A 23,231-nucleotide genomic window follows, 5' to 3' on the forward strand; every position below is an offset into this window, starting at 1 on the left:
TGCAAATGTTTATTTGCTACAACATTGTATATAGAATATTAACTTTTTCGCCTTTTCGGCATCATCAGATATATTAAGAGACACGTAATCTAAACCTTGAACAAATTTAACAAATGTACATTGTAATATGCATAACAAATATATTTTCATGAATTTTATGTAGTATGTCTATAAGTAAAAAGGGTTATGTAGAAAAATTTATGTAGAAAACTTTTTGGAGATATAAATTTGGAAGGTCGATATCATTGTAATTGTTATGTATGTATGTATTTATTCACACTGCAATGGGTATATACCCGGTGGCAGTGGTGTGACTGCTTTCACTACATCATATTGCACGCATCGTCTCTCGGTAAATCTGTCCACGTTTCTCGGATGAATAACTTTTCTGATGCATGCGATCATGGCCTTCTTTAATAAATCAATTTCAGTTGCTCAGCTGTTACTATTATATTATGTTGTGCCATGTTCAGTGTCGCACTAAAATGGCAGACAGAAAGCTTACTTTGCTTGTAGAAAACTGTGAAGAATTATATAATTTGAGGCATTCCCATTACAGTAATCAAGTCGTTTCTTACATAAATATTATGTAACCAATATCTCTTTCGTTTCTTCCTATTCAATTAAGAAGCATGAAACAATTACAAATTCTTATTCGCTAACCTCAAAACTCCTCTGTTTTTAGCAATGTCAATATCGTACATCATATGTTTTAAGCAGCTGATAGGGAATCCAATGAGATGATGAAGTAGAGCCATAACAGTGAACACACTTCACTTAAAATATCTGTTGCGTGGATTCATCCAAGGAGTGCATTACGATGTAATGAACGCTTACCTTTAGGCTATGCCGTATGCTTTTTGTGTACAGATTTAGTAACAGGCATTTTTTTTATGTCGATTATAACAATAATACATATCGATAGTAGCATTCATACCATTCAACCAATAAGGAGATTGGCCCCTATAATGCATCTGTGCCGAACAATGTGAAAATAATCCATTTCTATAACTAAATTAGTGTGTAAGAAATGTTTCTACTACGAAAATAGTAAAATGTTGATGCATTTCCTTTTTGTGGAAACTAATATTTGAGCTCATATCACTTTTGCATGAGATATATTGCAATCTGTTCACTTCCAGTTTCTGCTGGCAAGACAAACTTGCAAGAGGAGAGTTATACGTCTTCAGTATACAACATCCACAAAAGTAGTGATAGAACCAACACGAAACCAGTAATGCCAGCTGCTTCTGGTCTAGGTTCATTCCACAGCAGCATTAAGAATGATGGCATCACTGGCGAGTTTGATGGCAATGGTTACCCTCACAGTAAAGAGATGCTCAAGGTGTGTATGTTACTTTTATTTATGCTTATTTCGTATAATTCTAATAAAATTCATTTGTAAAAGTGGTTTTCATTTACATTATGTCGTTAGGTAGATCAGATGTCTAAAGCAATGGAAATCTCTGACCATTGAAGCATCTTTGTCTTTGACAGAATCATCATCGTATACTGTTGGGTGAAGGGGAGGAATGTGGTTAGTTGATCCTGATGCATTTGATGTAACTTTGTACCACTTCTATAATATTTTTATACTTATTATCTAAAATAGTGTCTATTGAAATTGCTGTTTAAAAGTAAATTATTTAAGAAAACTACTTATTTCATGAGTTGGGACAGAATAAACATAAAAAATCATAGTTTAAATAGGTGAAATATGCAGCATAGCGGTTGTTCAGAAGAACCACCGTTTTCTTTCTTTCTAAATTTTATGGCACAGATATTCCACCAAGGAACCACCTCTTCAGTATCATCTTGTAAGATCCAAAATTGCTGCCGCATTAAGAAATAAGGGCTGGATAGTAGAAGAAGAAATCTCCTGTCTAGCTGAAAATGGGTCAACGAGACGAGTAGATATTTTAGCGTACAATGCTGACACTAAACAGGGCATCACTGTGGACCCCATGATACGTTTTGAAGTAGAATGTCATCAGTCAGCCGAGGTCCACCTTGAGAAGAAGTCGATCTATGAGCCTACAGTCAACTATTTCAAGCTGAAATATGCCTTAATTCACATTGAGGTATTTGGCTTGCTCATAGGTGCTCGAGGGACTATATCAGCTTTTTTCGAAGAATTTCGACGGCAGTTTGCTCTGCCAACATCTCTGAGGGATGACATTGTGATAATTGTGTTAAGAAAATCCTGCCAAATCCTAATTAATCACATGGTGCCACATTAATAGCAATTGTAATTTTTCACGCCCTTTTCTTTGTTTCCCTTCTTTAAAATTTAATATCTATGTTTACATATGTATAATAATTTTTTTAGGATATACTGAGTCCGTAAGGGCTACCCTCAATGGGGGGCAGTTTAATATTATTTATTTTAGAGATGCCATCTAGGTTTTGAAATTGTGTGCAGAGTTAAAATGTTGAAAAAAATTTATCGAAGCTTTGTTATAATCCATAAAGAGAAAAACATAAAAAATTAATTTGTGCTGCAAAGGGTTAATGGTGGTACAAAGTTACAGTTGGTCTGAACAAATAGGAGCCAGAACGGATTGAAAGTCCAAACCATGAAGTAGAAGAAGAAGAAGAAGACAAAGTTACATGGCTAATTGGAGAAACTTTGTACTACATATGTGTTTTCCTATTAAATTCAATTCTCTATATCCCCTTTAAATTCAAGGTAACTTTTGACGATACAGTAACAAAATTTTATTTCGTATGAAGTCATAAAAAAAGTTTATTGAAAATGTAGAACATTTACTATAACAATAAAATATACTAACACTACAAAAAAAATATAAACACAATTTTTATTTGTTTATTACCTATATATATATATATATATATATATATATATATATATATATATATATATATGTTCGATATAAGTTATTTTGAATTCACTAATCAAATTCTTCAGGGTCTTAACATAATAAGTTCATATGTGCCCCTTTTATTTACCAACTTATTAATATTATTGATTTAATTTAATTTAGTAGTCTGACTCAATATTTTGGGTTTGCCCTGCGACACAGAATAGCTCACAATAAAATTTAAAATGAAAAATTATTAAAACAGGTTTCAGACAAAAGTGAATAAGACATAAGAAAAAAAAAATAGAACCAAGTGTAATTTAAATTGAATGTACACCATAAAGATGCTGACGAAATATCGCTACAGAAAATTTTATTATGGTGGTGACGATGGCATCTTGAAGATCTCTCGTCAGCTTGTATTTTTCCCTCCACTTTACAAAGGCTTTCGGGATGGTGCCTCTCGCTCCGAAGAAAAGACCGGTAACTGTGATTTTTTTTATGTTGTATTTCGCTGATAGGTACTGAATCGTGGGCTCGTAGATTTTCTTTTTCTCTTCATTCACTTCAGATGGTTGAGTGGCTGATATTTAAAATCTGATGGTAGGATCAATTATTTCGGCTGACTGTTTATTTCTATTTATAGCTATGATATCGATCCTGCGATTGCTTCCACCATCATCAATACAATGATCTTCCTCGTTAACGTCTAGATTTTTGGATCGAAGTGCATCTGCGATCATGGAACATATGATGTTGTGACATTTTATTCTGAGTACTTCTCCCTGTGGGCAACTCCCAAGCACATGTGGTAAAGTTTCATACTCACTGCAGTGCCTACAGTGGGTTGTGCCTGTAGAGCGAGCAGGGAAAGAACGTACTGGTGCCACCATCGCAGTCATTTTTAGCATTTCTCTCCATTCAGAACTTGATAATCCGTCATGCTTGATGATCCACGAGTTGGGTGCAGGTATTTCTTCAAACAATACAACTCCTTTTCCTTTCTGAGGGTATGCACACCAGGTTTTAAATTCACGGTACCGAAGATGTTGCCTTAATTGCTTCACGGATCCTGTAGCCTCATCTCTGCTCACTTGCAGTTCCGACAAGCAAGTTTCGTAGTCTCGTACAGCATTAACGTGCTGGTCATATTTAAATACTAACTGGATTTTTAATTGTGAATAAGTTATTTCAATTTCAAACCTTTCAGTAACTTATTAACTTTCTTTATTACTTCAAACTGGTCATGTCACATTGTTCCTTTCCTTCTTGACCTTACAATTGACTTTGTTTCTGGAGATGGGGCCATGCAGATCAAGCCATTGACTGTAAGCCTACCAGGGAACAGTGAACCTTTATATGAGACTATTACAAAGTTATATTTTGGCTGTAATGAATTAGTAGTTTCAGTGCTTTATCATTGTATAGAAAATAGCATACCTCAGAACTGTAAAACGACTGCATGTTTTCATTGATGGTAGTTGAGGGCAAAATCAAAATAAAACAATGTTGAGATTTTGGCAGTCACTTGTAATAAATTGGAGGTTCACTGAAGTTCTTCACGTCCACACCTGTGGAGTAACGGTCAGTGTGTCTGGCCGCGAAACCAGGTGGCCCGGGTTCGAATCCCGGTCGGGACAAGTTACCTGGTTGAGGTTTTTTCCGGGGTTTTCCCTCAACCCAATACGAGCAAATGCTGTGTAACTTTCGGTGCTGGACCCCGGACTCATTTCACTGGCATTATCACCTTCATTTCATTCAGATGCTAAATAACCTGAGATGTTGATATAGTGTCGTAAAATAACCATTAGGGGACATAGTTTCCTGCCTTGTGATACATTTCTATCTTTTAGCTTGAATCTTTGTATGTTTTATTGTTTTGTGAGACCTAACATTGAAATTGATGTTGTAAAATATTTTATATAATATTCAACAAAAGTTTTATTTCTTCAACTTTCCTTACAGGTTTTCCGTTTGAAGTTTGGTCTGCACGAATTTCGACCAAATCAGTTACAGGCAATAAATGCAGCATTGCTTGGTCATGACTGCTTTGTGTTGATGCCGACAGGGGGTGGGAAATCTTTGTGTTACCAGCTCCCTGCCCTGATCACTCCTGGTGTCACCATAGTGATATCACCCCTCAAGTCTCTCATTCTGGACCAAGTTCAGAAGCTGAACTCTTTGGACGTACGTTCTAGCAATTTGAGACAAAATCATTCTTCATAATATTATATATGTTTAATATCATGTAAGATGTTCAAGGTATTTGTTTCCTTTTAAGATTCCAGCAGCTCACATGTCAGGTGAAGCCACAGCCCGTCAGGAAACTTCAATTTATGCAGAGATCAGCAAACGAGAGCCAGGTAAAAGCAGAGACTGCTCCCTTTATGTTAGAAGCAGGGTTGCCAGATGTCTTGGATTTTCCAGGATTGTTCTGGATTTGAATAGTGTGTACTGTATCCTGAAATGAGATATATTTCTCCAGGAATGTCAAAAAAATAAATAAATAAATAAGAGAGACAATTTTTTGCTCATTTATATAAAATTAGCCTATCTTTAAAATTCCTTAACAATTTTTACAAGATCCTGTCCAACCTACGTTCAACATCATAGTCAATACCACCTGACTCCTACTGTGAGGTTGTATTGAAATTACACTGAAGATTAGTCTGAAATTCTTTCTTTAATAACATCTTTATGTACGAGGGGGATCCAGGAAATAACGACCGTTTTGTTGTAATAATTAAAAAAATATATATATTTATTTGAAAAAACAAAGTCTGTTACATAACTGAAGCTTTCTTTACTTCTCTACATAATCACCACCTACATTTAAACATTTGTCGTATCTGTTCACTAGCTTTAGAATTCCCGTGTTATACTCCTCTGCCGCCAGTTCATTAAGCCAGGTGTTCACTGCCTTCTTCAACTCTTCATCACTTCCAAAACGCGTACCACCCAGAAAGTCTTTCAGCTTAGTGAAAAGGTGAAAATCGCTAGGAGCAAGGTCTGGACTATAGGGCGGATGATCAAAGATTTCCCAACCGAATTGATCCAGCAATTCTCGAGTTGAAGCAGCAGTGTGCGGGCGGGCGTTGTCGTGAAGAAGCACAACTCCTCTCGAAAGCATTCCTCGCCTCTTGTTTTGGATGGCTCGCCGTAGTTTTCGTAAAGTCTCACAATAACGATTTGCATTGATCGTAGTGCCTTTTGGCATGAAATCCAGCAAAGGAACACCTTTGCGATCCCAAAAGACAGTAGCCATGACTTTTTGTGTTGAGAGAGTCTGTTTGAATTTTCTCAGTTTCTTGGGTGATGAGGGATGATGCCACTGACGTGATTGGCGCTTGGTCTCTGGGGTGTTGTGAGACACCCAGGTCTCATCACCAGTCACAATTTGATCAAGAAAGGCGTCTCCATCTGTGTGATATCACATCAAGAATGTCAATGCTGAGGCCATTCTCTGAGTTTTGTGTTGGTCACTCAGTTGCCGTGGAACCCATCGTGCACAGATTTTGTGGTAGCCAAGATGTTGCGACACAATTTCACCAAGCAAAGAACGAGAAATGTCAGGAAAGGCAATATGCAATTCCTCGAGTGATGTGCGCCTATCTTGCAAGATTCTGTCGTTCACTTTAGTCTTCAGGTCTTCTGTGATGAGTGATGGACGTCCGGTCGAGTTTCATCGTGGACATTTGTTCGCCCATTGTTGAACATTTCGCACCATTTTCTCACATTTCTTTCATTCATTACAGTATCACCATACACTTCTTTCAATTGCCGGTAAATTTCTGCACGTTTCAAATGTCGGGCATTCAAAAATCGAATCACACTCCTTACCTCACAGTCGGCGGGATTATCAATCACGTCGTTCATTTTGAAGTAACACAAAATGCACAATGGCGACTTGTTGCAACCAGTACTCACAACATTATGAGAACACATGTTAAAGAAGCCAGTTGACCTTCAAATAAGGAAGGGGAGTCAGTTGCGCGGCGGGTATGCGCGAACGGTCGTTATTTCCTGGATCCCCCTCGTATTTAGGGTTTTTCTTATACTGGGAAAATATGCTGTCTACACATCTATTGTGTTTACAATCTATAATTCACATAAATCAGTATGTTTGATGCCTGTTTTCTCTTAAAATTGGAATATAGCTGTATTTGTCTGTGTAGTCCATTATTTGAGGAGCAACTAATCAAAATGCATTTTGTCCATCAGAGAAAAAAAAATTGAGAATCGATTTTGGTTTTACAGTATTTTGCAGTTTCTACATCTTTCTGCATTCAAATTCTAAAATGTATACTGTATCACTCAATAATCAGAAGTTGCAACAAGTAGTGTTTTGTCCATGAAATTTCATTTTGCATTTTCTTGTCAAATTTCTTTGAAAGAACATTATGTGATTTGATTAGTTGTTCTTCATTTGTGGTAAAGGTTCTGCTTCAGTAACCATACACAATTTGTAGGACTGAAATTGTTGTACGTGACGCCAGAGAAGCTGAGTGCCAGCAACAAGTTGATGGATGCCCTGCACAACCTGTATTGCAGAAACAGGCTGGCACGGTTCGTGATAGATGAGGCACACTGCGTGTCTCAGTGGGGGCACGACTTCAGGTAAGCAGTCTGATAACAGTGATCGTGGCTAGCATGACTGAACTCCAGCTTCAGAGTTGAAACTGTTGTTATGTTTGGCAGGCCAGATTACAAGAAACTGAACTTACTGAGACAGAAATTTCCTACTGTGAAGACTATCGCACTGACTGCAACAGCAACACCACGTGTTCGTGTCGATATTCTCAACCAGCTGGGAATGAAGAATCCGAAGTGGTGAGTTATAATTGAATGGTGTTTAAAATTGCTTTACAGTCAAATGTCGTTTTAACGAATTTCTAATGACCCTGTCATTATTTTTGTTGTACTGAAAGTTCGTAATACTGAAAAATGTCGTTTTAACCATTTATAAGGACCCCTGTCATTCTCGTTATACTGGAAAATGTCATTTTAACCATTTCTAGGGACCCCTGTCATTCTCATTATACTGGAAAATGTCATTTTAACCATTTCTTGGGACCCCTGACATTCTCGTTATACTGAAAAATGTCGTTTTAACCATTTCTAGGGACCCCTGTCATTCTCGTTATACTGAACAATGTCTTTTTAACCATTTCTACGGACCCCTGTCATTCTCGTTATACTGGAAAATGTCATTTTAACCATTTCTAGGGACCCCTGTCATTCTCGTTATACTGGAAAATGTCGTTTTAACCGTTTCTAGGGACCCATGGCATTCCCGTTATAATGAAAAAGACTTTTTAACCATTTCTAGGGACCCCTGTCATTCTCGTTATACTGATAAATGTCGTTTTAACCATTTCTACGGACCCTTGTCATTCTCGTTATACTGAAAAATGTCGTTTTAACCATTTCTAGGGACCCCTGTCATTCTCGTTATACTGAAAAATGTCGTTTTAACCATTTCTAGGGATCCTGTCATTCTCGTTATACTGAAAAATGTCGTTTTAACCATTTCTAGGGACCCGTCATTCTCGTTATACTGAAAAATGTCGTTTTAACCATTTCTAGGGACCCCTGCCATTCTCGTTATACTGAAAAATGTCTTTTTAACCATTTCTAGGGAACCCTGTCATTCTCGTTATACTGAAAAATGTCGATTTAACCATTTCTAGGGATCCCTGTCATTCTCGTTATACTGGAAAATGTTTTAACCATTTCTAGGGAACCCTGTCATTCTCGTTATACTGAAAAATGTCTTTTTAACCATTTCTAGGGAGCCCTGTCATTCTCGTTATACTGAAAAATGTCGATTTAACCATTTCTAGGGACCCCTGTCATTCTCGTTATACTGAAAAAATGTCGTTTTAACCATTTCTAGGGACCCCTGTCATTCTCGTTATACTGGAAAATGTCGTTTTAACCATTTCTAGGGACCCTGTCATTCTCGTTATACTGAAAAATGTCGTTTTAATCATTTCTAGGGACCCCTGTCATTCTCGTTATACTGGAAAAATGTCGTTTTAACCATTTCTAGGGATCCTGTCATTCTCGTTATACTGAAAAAATGTCGTTTTAACCATTTATAGGGACCCCTGTCATTCTCGTTATACTGAAAAATGTCGTTTTAACCATTTCTAGGGATCCTGTCATTCTCGTTATACTGGAAAATGTCGTTTTAACCATTTCTAGGGACCCCTGTCATTCTCGTTATACTGAAAAAATTTCGTTTTAACCATTTCTAGGGACCCCTGTCATTCTCGTTATACTGAAAAAAATGTCGATTTAACCATTTCTAGGGACCCCTGTCATTCTCGTTATACTGAAAAATGTCGTTTTAACCATTTCTAGGGACCCCTGTCATTCTCTTTATACTGAAAAATGTCGATTTAACCATTTCTAGGGACCCCTGTCATTCTCGTTATACTGAAAAATGTCGTTTTATCCATTTCTAGGGACCCCTGTCATTCTCGTTATACTGAAAAATGTCTTTTTAACCATTTCTAGGGAACCCTGTCATTCTCGTTATACTGAAAAATGTCGATTTAACCATTTCTAGGGACCCCTGTCATTCTCGTTATACTGAAAAAATGTCGTTTTAACCATTTCTAGGGACCCCTGTCATTCTCGTTATACTGGAAAATGTCGTTTTAACCATTTCTAGGGACCCTGTCATTCTCATACTGAAAAATGTCGTTTTAATCATTTCTAGGGACCCCTGTCATTCTCGTTATACTGGAAAAATGTCGTTTTAACCATTTCCCCCTGTCATTCTCGTTATGCTGAAAAATGTCGTTTTAACCATTTCTAGGGATCCTGTCGTTCTCGTTATACTGGAAAAATGTCGTTTTAACCATTTCCCCCTGTCATTCTCGTTATACTGAAAAATGTCGTTTTAACCATTTCTAGGGATCCTGTCATTCTCGTTATACTGAAAAAATGTCGTTTTAACCATTACTAGGGATCCTGTCATTCTCGTTATACTGGAAAATGTCGTTTTAACCATTTCTAGGGACCCCTGTCATTCTCGTTATACTGAAAAATCTCGTTATAACCATTACTAGGGATCCTGTAATTCTCGTTATACTGGAAAATGTCGTTTTAACTATTTCTAGGGACCCCTGTCATTCTCGTTATACTGAAAAATGTCGTTTTAACCATTTCTAGGGACCCTGTCATTCTCATACTGACAAATGTCGTTTTAATCATTTCTAGGGACCCCTGTCATTCTCGTTATACTGGAAAAATGTCGTTTTAACCATTTCCCCCTGTCATTCTCGTTATACTGAAAAATGTCGTTTTAACCATTTCTAGGGATCCTGTCATTCTCGTTATACTGGAAAAATGTCGTTTTAACCATTTCCCCCTGTCATTCTCGTTATACTGAAAAATGTCGTTTTAACCATTTCTAGGGATCCTGTCATTCTCGTTATACTGAAAAAATGTCGTTTTAACCATTACTAGGGATCCTGTCATTCTCGTTATACTGGAAAATGTCGTTTTAACCATTTCTAGGGACCCCTGTCATTCTCGTTATACTGAAAAATGTCGGTTTAACCATTTCTAGGGATCCTGTCATTCTCGTTATACTGGAAAATGTCGTTTTAACCATTTCTAGGGACCCCTGTCATTCTCGTTATACTGAAAAATGTCGTTTTAACCATTTCTAGGGATCCTGTCATCATTTTCGTTTTACTGAAAACCTCCTCCATATACATTTGTATATCTTACACAACCCCAATGTCTGTTTGATGAGAAATCAGCAGTTGACTGAACTGCGTTTCCGCCATTTGGTTAGTATCACTTCACTATAACTTTCATTGTTATTGCAGGTTCCTGTCAAGTTTCAATCGCCCCAACCTCAAGTACGCAGTTCTACCGAAAAAGGGAAAGAGTGTGATGAAGGACATCATTGCACTTATCAAGGCCAAGTTCCTACGTGAGTCGGGTATCGTCTACTGCCTGTCTCGCAAGGAGTGTGATACTGTGGCCTCCGACCTGTGTAGTGCAGGGATTAAGGCTGTGCCCTACCATGCAGGACTGACAGATGCACAGCGGGGCAAGGTGCAAGGGGAGTGGATCACAGACAAAGTGAAGGTGCTGTCAAATTTTATACACAGTGAAAATTAGCATCCTTCTTTGCTTGAGACCATTTTCAATTGTTTAACGTAAATTTGCAATGAACTGCAAATTAAACTTGATACCAGGGCATTCAGAAAGTATTGTTTTGCACTAAATTTATTTCAGTTACTTTTGGGATTACATACTTCAAATATTTCAGTCCAATTTTTACCCAATTACAATTTATCACACTTTCATCAGTATTGTTACAAAGTAAAAATTTTACAGTCTGTAGAAAAGAAACCGAATGACTTGGAAATGTACAAAAACTTGCCCAGACATGTTCGAACATTTTTAACAAGAGCCAGAAGAGGTCACATTGTCACTCATTTGTACCTACACCGATTTCACATTTCTGATAATCCTACTTGTCTGTGGTGTAATAATCATGATGAAGATCTGGAACACATTCTTCTATATTGTCCATCCATAAACCACAAAAGAAGTAAATTAAAATCATCAGTACCAGTTGCAGAAGACACAGCCCTGCAGTATATATTGACTACACCCCAACTCTGGCTACTAGCAACAGGCATCTATAATGAACACCGATCAAAATACCCCTCATTTCTCATGAAAAATAACAACTGAATAGACTATAGTGGACTTTATGTTATCAGCAAACAGCTGGATACATTAAGAAGATTGATCAGTATTGTTATTCCCTTTATCACAATTTACACATCCAATGAAATTACTTTTTAATCTTCAAAAAAAGATCATCTATCTTTCCCGTTTTTTTTTTTTTTTGTCTTATTTAAGCATTTTGCATCTAAATCCAGGCTCTAGTAATGATTTTATTAAGTAAAATAATCACTAGGTTTTATTGTTCATTATGTTTACTGATTTATTTATCATTTTGAGTGACGCCTAATTGTTTTAAATTTTAATATAATTATTTCAGTTTCACGCTAATTTTGTGGTGAAGTTCATGTTGTTGTGTTCAAGCTGTTCTTACCAATCAATCAATCAATCAATCAATCTTCTTAATATATCCAGCTGTTTGCTGACAACATAAAGTCCACTATAGTCTATTCAGTTGTTGTTTTTCACGAGAAATGAGGGGTATTTTGATCGGTGTTCATTATAGATGCCTGTTTCTAGTACCCAGAGTTGGGGTGTAGTCAATATATACTGCAGGGCTGTGTCTTCTGCAACCGGTATTGATGATTTTAATTTACTTCTTTTGTGGTTTATGGATGGACAGTATAGAAGAATGTGTTCCAGATCTTCATCATGATTATTACACCACAGACAAGTAGGATTATCAGAAATGTGAAATCGGTGTAGGTACAATTGAGTGACAATGTGACCTGTTCTGGCTCTTGTTAAAAATGTTTGAACATGTCTGGGCAAGTTTTTGTACATTTCCAGGTCATTTGGTTTCTTTTGTACAGACTGTAAATTTTTTCCTTTGTCAGAAGAGAGCCAATTGTTGATCCATAGGTTTGTAAAATGAGACTTTACTGAAGAAAAAGCACTGGATAGAGATATCACTGGAAGAGGTCTTGGTTGCAAATATGTTGCCTGTTTTGCAATATTATCGACTTTCTCGTTTAGAGGTATACCACAATGACTAGGTATCCATTGAAATGTTATTTCCTTTTGGAGTTCTTTTAGTTTACTTAGTTGTTTCTGAATTGGAATAATTCTATGTGCATATAGGTTTGGTACATATTTGATTATATTAAATATAGCCCCCTTGGAGTCTGTAAGTATGCAAATAGATTTTCCAGAAATTTGAGTAACACACTGAAGAGCAGCATCAATAGCTAGCAATTCAGTGTCAAGACTGGAGGAGGATGAACATGGTATGAAATAACTTTCTTGATATTTTGGAATATAATACCCTGCTCCTGATGTCCCATTATTAGGATTTAGAGATCCATCTGTATAAATTTGAAGGTGATCCTTATATGTGCTGCAGAGTAGTTCCATGGCATCTAACTTAAGAATGTATGGAGGATCATTTTTGGAATGATTTCCTGGAATTTGTATGCTATGTTCTGGAATCACTCATTTCCATGGAGGAATTTCGTTCACAAGTGGAGTATTAGCAATGAGTGTGTCTGTGGTATAGATTGGTATTTCTTCTTTTTTTATTTTACAGAAATTACACAGGATATCATCTGACAGTTTGAAGAATATCAAGCTGTACTTATGAAAATTTGTGTTTTAAATAAAGCTTTATGTGTCCCATTTGTTAACATAGCTTCTACATTTCTTGTGTGGCAGGTGGTGTGTGCGACCATAGCATTTGGCATGGGCATTGATAAGCCTGATGTACGTTTTGTAATGCATTACTCCCTACCCAAATCAATAGAAGGTTACTACCAAGAATCAGGGCGGGCAGGCAGGGATGGAGACCCAGCAGAGTGCATTTTGTACTATTCATATGCTGACATGCATCGCATCCGCAAGATGATAGATCGTGAGTCCATCCTTACAGCTGATTATTTTCAATGCCTGTTTTATTTGCTGGAGATTGTGGCTTTGTACAGGCACTTCCTCATGAGGTGTTGATGGAAAATTTCTGGAATGATTGTGGCATGCATCGCAGTGTCTCACAAGATCCTCATTTACTTTGTTGTTCACCTCAGTGGTGACCTCCTCTTCTTTTTCATCATCAACATCGTCATGATCATAATTTTATGAATTAAAAGATTATCTTATTTTGGCTTCAATGTGTTGCTGCAATTGTTGCGGCTGTTATCATCATCATCATCATCATCATCATCATCATCATCATTACTACTACCATCACCACTATTGTCATTTTTGTCACCCCCCCACTATCATCGCCACTGTTGCCTTTGCCGAAAATGTGAAGTTAGAAATTATTATGCACTTGGCTAAAGTTATGTTACATAATATGTAACATATTATGTACTCTACTGGCTTTTCCAATCTGTTTAATTTCATGTATTCCATATATTTACTGATTTTTGCAACTATAGTCCCATCGCTCTAATTTCCGGCAGCCAATCGCATTGCAGGTCGGCTACATTTAAACGTGTGCGTCTTGTGATTCGCTTATGAAGACGTTATTCATTTCTTAAGACTCGATAAATACTTACTATAATCGCCCGCCATTTTGGCTCTTTCGTTGGCGTTCGCAGAAAGCACATGAAGACGTTATTTGCCGCTCAATTATTTGCTGAATTACAGTGTGTTTGATTTATTATCATAGGAACTACGACATGATAATGTTTAACGGTGTGGCAAATAGATTCCTCGTATGGTAGCTCGGCAACGAAAGAATAAAAATGGCGAACGATACTACCTCCCTAGACTTTATAGAGCCTTCACTTCCTAAGACGTAAGCAAAGAGGAGGAGTCATGCCGGGAATAACAACGTTGCGACTATAGTGCTAGCTTGAAAAACCATGATTTCTGCTTGTAAGAATATTCATAATTTAAGAACAAAATTTTATTTATTTTTATTGAGCTCCTGTAACTTGTAACTCTTAACTAAAAGTACTTGTCTTGGTACACTGTCATTCTTAATTGAAGGGTTCAGAGCCGTATTGGGCCAAACGCCATTTATTAAAAATGGAGAAAGCAAGTGTTAAAGTTAAGTGAATACCATAGTTTAATGAAGATTGACATATCATTTAGTTTTAATGTGTATACTTTATATTACTTGCTATATTGAATTATGGTAATGACTTCATTTTAACCATTGTTTTCTATGGTTTTAGTAAATGGCGCTTGGCCGACTATGGTTCAATTGCTACAGATCTTATGCTCACATAATCTCTCTTACTGTTGATTCATTTAAATGGGTAATAAAGATATTTAGTACTATTTTCTTAAAAAAAATAATAAATAAAGCTGAAGATGCCCATTTTACAGAAACATCCTTGACTAAGAGGAGCTACAGGAAAAATTAATTGACTTTTGATTGACTTTTGACAAATACTGTACTCTTTTACTTCAGTAAGGGTAATGAATTCCCTTTTTAAGGTGATTCCATCTTAGAAATGAAGTCAAAAAGTTATTGACCCACCATATATAGAAGCATTAGATATCAAACAATCACAGTGATGAATTATAAATGTGTAACTTCTAGTTTTGTGAAATATAATACACTATTTGATGATGCATGAGACACGTCTTATTCATTTACAGTTGACAGAGACAACCACGCTGCAAAGAAAACACATATTGACAACCTGTGGCGCATGGTTGAGTTTTGTGAGAATCGTACTGATTGTCGTCGATCCCAGCAGCTCAATTACTTTGGTGAAAACTTTGACCGGAAGTTGTGTATTGCATCAAGAGTCACCGTCTGTGATAACTGCCAGCAGCAGGTACCTACGTTAAGTGAAATGGGTTATGTGAATTATAAGGAACTACAGTAAAACCCCGATAAGACGCAGTTCGAGAAACCGCGTATTAACCGGGACCATGTATTAGGCGGGTATACTAATTTTGACATATACAGTATCTGTTAGCATTTTTCTTTATTGAAATACATAATTCATGAAAGGTAATACAGTATTACTCCATTATGTAATTACTGTAGGCTACTGTACGTTAAAGAATTTACAATACTGTATGTATGTTCTGTACTTAATTCTTCCTAAAAGAGTCCTTTATAGTTGTTTGCCGTGTGCGTGTTCTCCAAGTCCTCATGTTTACCACACTTCACTCTCTTGCGCTTACATCCTCCCGACGTCGCAGCTGCAGTGATTGAGTCGCGATTTTTTATTATCATTCTCAATATCGATGATGGGATTCCTAATGAATCAGTTTTTTCTGATTAAGAGTACTGTTTTCATCTTACTTTCGTAAGATTTCCAATTTTTCCGACACAGAAAGTGCTTTTCGTTTAACACTCATTGTAATCACACAGACATTTCAATACACTAAAGAACAACAAACTGACCAGCAAAAATTTCCAGAATTTTATTACGGCTGAGTGAGGAATGTTGTTTGAGAGAGAGGGTTAGCAAGAGGGTGAGGTATTGTAACTGTATGTAGGCTTTAAGCGCACAGTTAAAGGGTTGAATAAGAGAGCATAACAAGAGGAGGTTTAAATGAGCAGGTAAAGGGTCGAATACAATACTTTTCAGGTTAATGGCACTAGTGAGTTCAATGGCCAAAATGTTTCATTGCTGTTATAGTACATTGCTGAAAATTACATCGAAAATATTCCACAAAAATAGTGTATTATGCAGGACATGAGCGCAACAAACGGGGTATTTTATAAAGACGTTGAATATGAAATGTGCAGGGACCGGACAAAAAAAGCGTATTACACAGGATAGCGTAATAAGCGGGCGCATCTTATCGAGGTTTTACTGTATTTATTTTTATAAAAAATTCTGAACTAAGAAAAATTTAACTTGAGGTGTTCAGTAAAACACAAAAATTAATAAATTTTCTTTTAATAGTGCCATTATAACAATAAAAATTTTCATAAACGTGTGTTACCAGGTGTAGAAACAATTTGAATGCGGTATTACATTTAATTTGAAACATTTTTTGTCCATGGTTCTAGGATCAATATCAGATCACAGATGTAACAGCTGAATGCCAGGAAATTGTGAAGTGTGTGCAACAGATCTGTGGCACAATTGGTTCCCGGTGGAGTAATAATTTTACATTGCTGCATATGGTTGATATATTTAAAGGCAGTGACGTAAAGAAAATTAAGGAAACAGGTAAGATGTTAAGATGATTGTTGGTTGCTAATGCAAACTTTGTGTTTTCCATTTGTCAGCTGACTTCTGTGTTATAAGGTATTGCATTTAGTGATGCAGTCTCACTAATTGTTATTGACAGAATATAATAACTGAAAGAAGTTTAAAATAAATTAAATTTGGTTCTATTAGGGCACAACAAACTCCCACTGTACGGCCGGGGTAAATCTTGGGTGCGAATTGATATTGAAAGATTGTTGCACAAGTTGACAATTGAGGAATATCTGATGGAGGATCTTGTAGTTACAAGAGATGATATCACCTGCGCCTATTTGAAAGTTGGGCCCAAGAGCAACGCCTTACTTTCTGGAAGATGCAAGGTATGAAGTAATGGAATGTGTGAATGATGTGTTGAGTGAGAAAGACAGTAGGAAAGAAAATTGAGTAAAATGACATGAGATTTCTCTTTATTTCATGTCTATTGCAATTTTTGTAATTGCTTAATGACTAAAATGTAAATTATTAAATTTCAACTGAAAACTTGGCGGGAATTCATTTGATTTTACTTCTATGAAATGGCATTTTTGCCTATTTTGTATACGAAGTGAAAGAAATACTTATTTTAAAGATCTTTTTATTTAATAGGTACACTACTTTTTTTTATATTAAATGAGTGGATATTATCTGGACAGATCTCATAGATATCTTCTGACAATAACATTTATAGATAACATGCAATGTTTCCTAGTCCACAAAACGTACACAGGGCTTTCATCTTAAGGTACGGTCACACGTCACTACTTTTGCAGTGATGCAGTACAAAAAACTGCGCAACTCTCGTACTGCGACGTGTGAACAACAGTGCAACCCGAAAAGTAGCGGCTGCCAAACCTGCTGCTCGCTACTTTTCCATAATAGAGTAGCATGGATACTTGGCTTAAGTCATTGTTGACAATTTTTTATATTGCAGCTAGTCTGGATCAAGTATAAAAAGCTATAGTCCCGTTGCTATTATTTCCGGCAGCCAATCACATTGCAGGTCGGCTACATTTAAACATATGCGTCTTGTGATTTGCTGCTGATGACGTTATGCACTCCCTAAGGCTCGATAAATACTTAATACAATTGCCCGCCATTTTGGCTCTTTCCTTGGCGTTCGCAGAAAGCACACGACGTTATTTGCCACTCAATTTTTGCTCAGTTACAGTGCGTTTGATTTATTATCATAGGAGCTACGACATGATGTTTAACGGTGCGGCAAATAGATTCCTCGTCTGGTAGCTAGGCAACGAAAGAACAAAATGGCGAACGATACTACCTAGCTAGACTTCATAGAGCCTTCACTTCCTAAGACGTAAGCAAAGAGGAGGAATCACGCCGAAAATAACAGCGACACGACTATAACAGTCCTTTTTGTGCAGAAATAATTTTTCACTCGTTTCCTGTTTCTTATGTCAACATCCAGGAGGTTAGTTTATGGCTTTCACTTTTTGTGGCAACAGTTTCTTTATGTTTCTTTTTAGCAACATACTGTGTGATATTCTAACGACCACCATGTTCAATAGAAAAAATAACTCTGCAGTCAATGCATAACACTTTACCACCATCACCACTTTCAACAAGAAACGCATATTCCTTTTTTAATGCATCTGTAAAACTATACTTATGCTTCGGCTTCTTGGCCAGCATGTGGTCTTAACATATTAAACTCGTACCTAGTTTATGTATACTGTATTACGTAATTATAATATTTGATGTATTCGTGTTGACTTCTAGTGAATAACTTTACTGTAGAATATATGGATGTGAAGTGAAACTCGGGCATATGGAGTGTTAGTTGGAAGACCAGAGGGAAAGAGACCTTTGGGGAGGCGAGACATAGATGGGAGGATAATATGTTGTTGTTGTTTTCTAATGCCAGGCGTTTGACAATAAAGTCATTTGACCTCCTGCACTCCAATATTTTTCAAAGATATTATCATGGTCAGCCACTGAACCACAGATTTTGAGGTGTTCCGAATCCATTTCTTGGTTTGAGTTGCACAATGGGCAGTTAGGGGACTGATATATTCCAATTCTATGCAGGTGTTTGGCCAAACAATCATGGTTTGTTGCCAATCTGAATGCAGCTACAGACGATTTTCGTGGTAAATCGGGAATTAACTGTGGATTTTGATGCAGAGAGTTCCATTTTTTCCCTAGGGATTGTGTTATTAAATTTTGTTTGTTGAAGTCTAAGTATGTAGATTTAATAAATCTTTTCACAGAGTAATACGTAATATATAGTGTCTGAGAAATGTTAATAAAAGAAAAATAAATAGTTCAATAATAATTTAGGGAAACGGTATGCCATTTAAAAAAAAATGGGACATTTGGCATCCCTAACATACTTTTCTCTGGACAGGGGACAAAAGGCTGAAAAAAAGGGATAATCCCATTAAAAACAGGACGTCTGGTCACCCTAACTTACATTTGTTTTTTCCTGCCCACCAGAAACTCGTTTAATCAATGTTTTACGTGACAGATAATGTTCCCAATGAGGGGTTCTACATCTAACAACCAGCAGACGAATGCCACAAAGACGTCCGAGTCGATGACAGATGGTTCAATGAATGCAGAGTTGCGAGAGCTGCAAGATAGATGTTACCACGAACTGATGGACATATGCAGCATGCTGGCGGACGCTCTGGGAGTCAGCAGTGCGTCCATTATGAATGTGCAGGTATGTTAATATTGCATCTATTTTTCAGAGTTCTCATGTTAGGACAATCTTCAGCTCTGATACATCACGAAAGATACAAAGTGTGCAGAATGGTGATATGAGCTTCTTCGTTATTGCAGGCTTTGCGTGCAATGTCTCACAGGCTTCCAGAAACAGCTGAGGAGATGTTGCAGATCTCACACGTGACCAAAGCCAACTTCGAGAAGTATGGTGAAAGCTTGCTCTCCATCTGTAAGCAGCATGCTACTGAAAAGAAAGGTGAGGTGTCGACATGGAATATTTCGTAGCTCACCCAAAAGAACCAGGTTCAGTTCTCACAATTTGCTATTCCTGTTTGTATTGCATCAGCACTTCACTATCACCATTTAGAGTTAAAAAAAAGAGAACTACTCACTGTAAATTGTCAGAGAAGTTTCCAGTTTTCTTAAAAATTAATAGAAAAATACTACAACTTATTTTCTGTTCATTCTTGTGTACAATAAATCTGCATTTTCACACTGTTAAAATAGCAGAATGGAAATTTCATATGTGTATGATGAGAAATCATTTGTTATAAAATTGTTCACTAACTGCAATAGCCCTTGCTGAATTGGTGCACTAGAATAGCAAATGATACAGCAGTCCACTACATACTTGTCCCTTTTTTTCCTCTGAACAACATCTATAATAAGTACGTTTTTCCATAATTTCCATTACCAGTTCTAATTATATATATACTGGGTGTTCAGTTCAAAGTGTGTCATGGCTCGCTGTATGCCATCATGTGGCTAGTCGTTGAGCCTAGAGAATTCAATCTTCCTACACTTCCGCAGAGGCGTATTACCTATGTGCCAGAGAAGTTGCCTAGCAAGTACGGCGTTCATTCTGAAGAGTACTTACCGATACATATGGTAACGCCGGTAGTGGCAGGAATGTGAACTGTTTGGAAACATGTACTGAGGTGAGTTTTTTTTCTTACTGTCGGGATATGGGGAGAGGCTTAAGACGATTACTTACGTATTTGTTGACATTAACTTCAACGGTCAACATGGACACGGAGCATTTGATTTGTGTTGTGGAATGTTGCCATATGCAATCGGTGATAACAAATACCCTGCGTACAACTTGGCTGCGCAAAACACAGTTCGAAAGAGGTTATGGTAGCACACATACCGTACAGACCGCCATCTGTTGCTACGACATTCAAGTTATACCGTACACGTTCTCAAGTTCAGATTGAACGGCTTAATTAATAGGCAACTTCTCTGACATAAAAGATGAAACTCGCTTCAAATCGCTGACTCACAACAGTGACGTCATGACACACTTTGAAATGAACACCCAGTATATAGATGAGTCTAGAAGACATGCTTTCCATAGCTGTACGTTACCTATGTCCTGTAACAGTTATTGAGAATTGAATTAATTTTTGTTATCCACAGTTTTTTGTCTTGTTCTTCAGCTATCCTTAAAGAAATTGAAAAGCAGAAGAAGAAGAATGAAGCGTTGCAGGAAACAGAATGGCTAAGCACAGACATGAATGCAGAGTCGCCTTATTTTAGCAGTGGTGGAAAACAGACAGACAGAAAGCGTAAAAGTTCTTTCCGTGGGAACTGGAGGAAGAAGTTCAAGTCTGGATATGGGTAACTATGATGTCTCAGATGGTTTGTTGGGGAATGAGTGTCTCACAAGTTCTTAGTGAAAATGGACGTTTTATGTTTAATTAAATTTTAAATAATTTCAGCAGGGAGTGAATCAACTCACTGCTTAAAGCTCTGATTTTTTTCTGAATGCTCATAACTCATATTTTCGTCGTTTAATTTTATTATAAATATTTTAATTTAAAAAATATTTGAGAGTTACCATAGTAACTACTAATAAAATAAATAATTTTTGTCTGCTGCTGAACTGCAGTTGACGATGGGGTCCAGAATACAGAAGAATTGTGCGACAATTATACAGGGTGATTCACGAAGTTTTTACCGTCACTTACAGAGCTTATTTCCAAAGACATTCTGAGAAAAAAATGTCATATAAACATTTAGCCTAATCTCAATATTTTCAGAGTTACACTAATTTGAAGTTGAAATTTCGTTTGATATTGGTAAAGTCTGGAAAAATAATGACGTATTCCAGCCTGATCTATACAGAAAAAAATGCCCTATAATGCAATGTTTAAATCCTATCAATAGTAAATCAACTTCCAAAGAGAATAAAAAAAATAAAAATACTATATAATACATAATACATACTATACTACTACCATTTTTATTTCAATAGAACCCGATACAAAGCACCAGGCACCAATGATGATATTCAACATATATTGGGCAGGATCTTAAAAAATAAATAAGGAATTTTAAAAATAATTTTATAGAAATGAGCAAATTATTGCTTTTTTTTTTTTTTTTCAATAATTTTTATATTTCGGGACAAATATAACTGAATCCAGGACACACCATTAAAATCCAGAACAATCCTGGAAAATTCAGGACGTTTGGCAAGTTGATCTGGTTGGCGAGTTGGTATAGCACTGGCCTTCTATGCCCAAGGTTGCGGGTTTGATCCCGGGCCAGGTCGATGGCATATAAGTGTGCTTAAGTGCGACAGGCTCATGTCAGTAGATTTACTGGCATGTAAAAGAACTCCTGCAGAACAAAAACTCCGGCACATCCGGCGACGCTGATATAACCTCTGCAGTTGCAAGCGTCGTTAAATAAAACATAACTTATAAGTTTGGCAGACCTGGTGCTACTCAGTGAAGAGATGGTATTTTTCAGCATTACTGTACATATCACTAGAAATAAATGGCCGGGAAAAGAAAAAAAACTTTCTCTCGCAGAAAAAGTTAATTTACTTCGCAAAATGAAAAAAAAAAAAAAAAAAAAATCCAAATGCTAAGATATCAGAAATGGCGAGAAGAGACTTGATTGGTACCTAGCTTTCCTTTCCATTTTTTGTACAGAATTTACTTACTGTAGCTTTTTGCAAATAAATTCATTTTTTCAAAAGTATTGAAGCATATTTAAACAAAAGTAGCAAACCCCTATTTAGCATCAACTCTCATTTAAGGTTAATTATTCCATGTCTCCTGAAAAACGTTAGATAGAGCTTGTAGTATACAATTATATGAATCAGTTCTCTCTCGTGAAAACACATAATGACAAATTTTATATTTCAGGGCGAGAGGTAAGCCTGCATGGAGGGGGAAATCTGGAGGAACGAGCAAGGCTGGACTGCTGTCTGTGCCAACAAAGACTCGAGCAGTGAGCAACAAACTAGGTTTATAATCGACTTATAGATATCGTTGTGTTCAGTTTAAGACAGTTTTGCTGCAGTGTGGATGTATGTGTAAGAAAGTGTCAATGTTTATGTTGTACAAATGAATCGCAAATTAGTAATTGAAGAAACATATATGCATTCCTGGGAAGTGAACATCTGAACGTTATCTTAAACAAGAAAAATACATTATTCTTTTCTATCTTCTTTTTTTATATTGAATAGCAATTGACCTCATGTCTTACATTAGAAGCAACTTTGGCTGTGAATTGGTAAGTGTTGACTATAAGTTTTATTCTGACTTATTACCAGATTGCAGAAGTTCATGCACAAAAATATCTGGAAATATGCATGCATGTAATGCAATTAAAATAGCCGAAATCTATGTTAACCCTAGCAGCATTATCAAAATAGTTTTGGTGATATTGATTATCAAGGGTGGACAAAAATTACCCACCCAGTTAAATTTAATGTATTACTTCTATGGCCAGTTTGTCCAAGTAATGTTTAATTTTGCTTAACGAATGTTAAATTAACAGTCTGTTTATTTTTAATGTTTTGTTAATGTATTTTCCATTTGTTCAACATAATTTTGTTTAAGATAACCAACACTTAACTATAACGTCTGTTAGCACTATTTTAACT

The 23,231-nt window shown here is 36.6% G+C and overlaps 1 protein-coding gene across 2 annotated transcripts in view; it reads left to right on the plus strand.

The window, feature by feature from the left end:
- Nucleotides 1–22,788, plus strand: part of Blm (Bloom syndrome helicase) — a 46,169-nt gene extending 23,381 nt beyond the window's left edge. For both annotated transcript variants that reach the window (XM_069839085.1, XM_069839084.1), the window contains 14 exons: nt 1,143–1,345; nt 4,788–5,009; nt 5,104–5,185; nt 7,292–7,439; nt 7,521–7,652; nt 10,670–10,934; nt 13,194–13,389; nt 15,090–15,271; nt 16,465–16,627; nt 16,799–16,986; nt 19,131–19,328; nt 19,448–19,586; nt 20,770–20,950; nt 22,489–22,788. In XM_069839085.1, the coding sequence (XP_069695186.1) occupies nt 1,143–1,345; nt 4,788–5,009; nt 5,104–5,185; nt 7,292–7,439; nt 7,521–7,652; nt 10,670–10,934; nt 13,194–13,389; nt 15,090–15,271; nt 16,465–16,627; nt 16,799–16,986; nt 19,131–19,328; nt 19,448–19,586; nt 20,770–20,950; nt 22,489–22,597 (2,408 nt within the window). In that variant the 3' untranslated portion in view covers nt 22,598–22,788. The remainder of the gene's footprint in view (nt 1–1,142; nt 1,346–4,787; nt 5,010–5,103; nt 5,186–7,291; nt 7,440–7,520; nt 7,653–10,669; nt 10,935–13,193; nt 13,390–15,089; nt 15,272–16,464; nt 16,628–16,798; nt 16,987–19,130; nt 19,329–19,447; nt 19,587–20,769; nt 20,951–22,488) is intronic.
- The last annotated feature ends 443 nt before the right edge of the window (nt 22,789–23,231 follow it).

This window comes from Periplaneta americana, chromosome 11, assembly GCF_040183065.1.
Source record: "Periplaneta americana isolate PAMFEO1 chromosome 11, P.americana_PAMFEO1_priV1, whole genome shotgun sequence".
Taxonomy (NCBI): Eukaryota; Metazoa; Arthropoda; class Insecta; order Blattodea; family Blattidae; genus Periplaneta; species Periplaneta americana.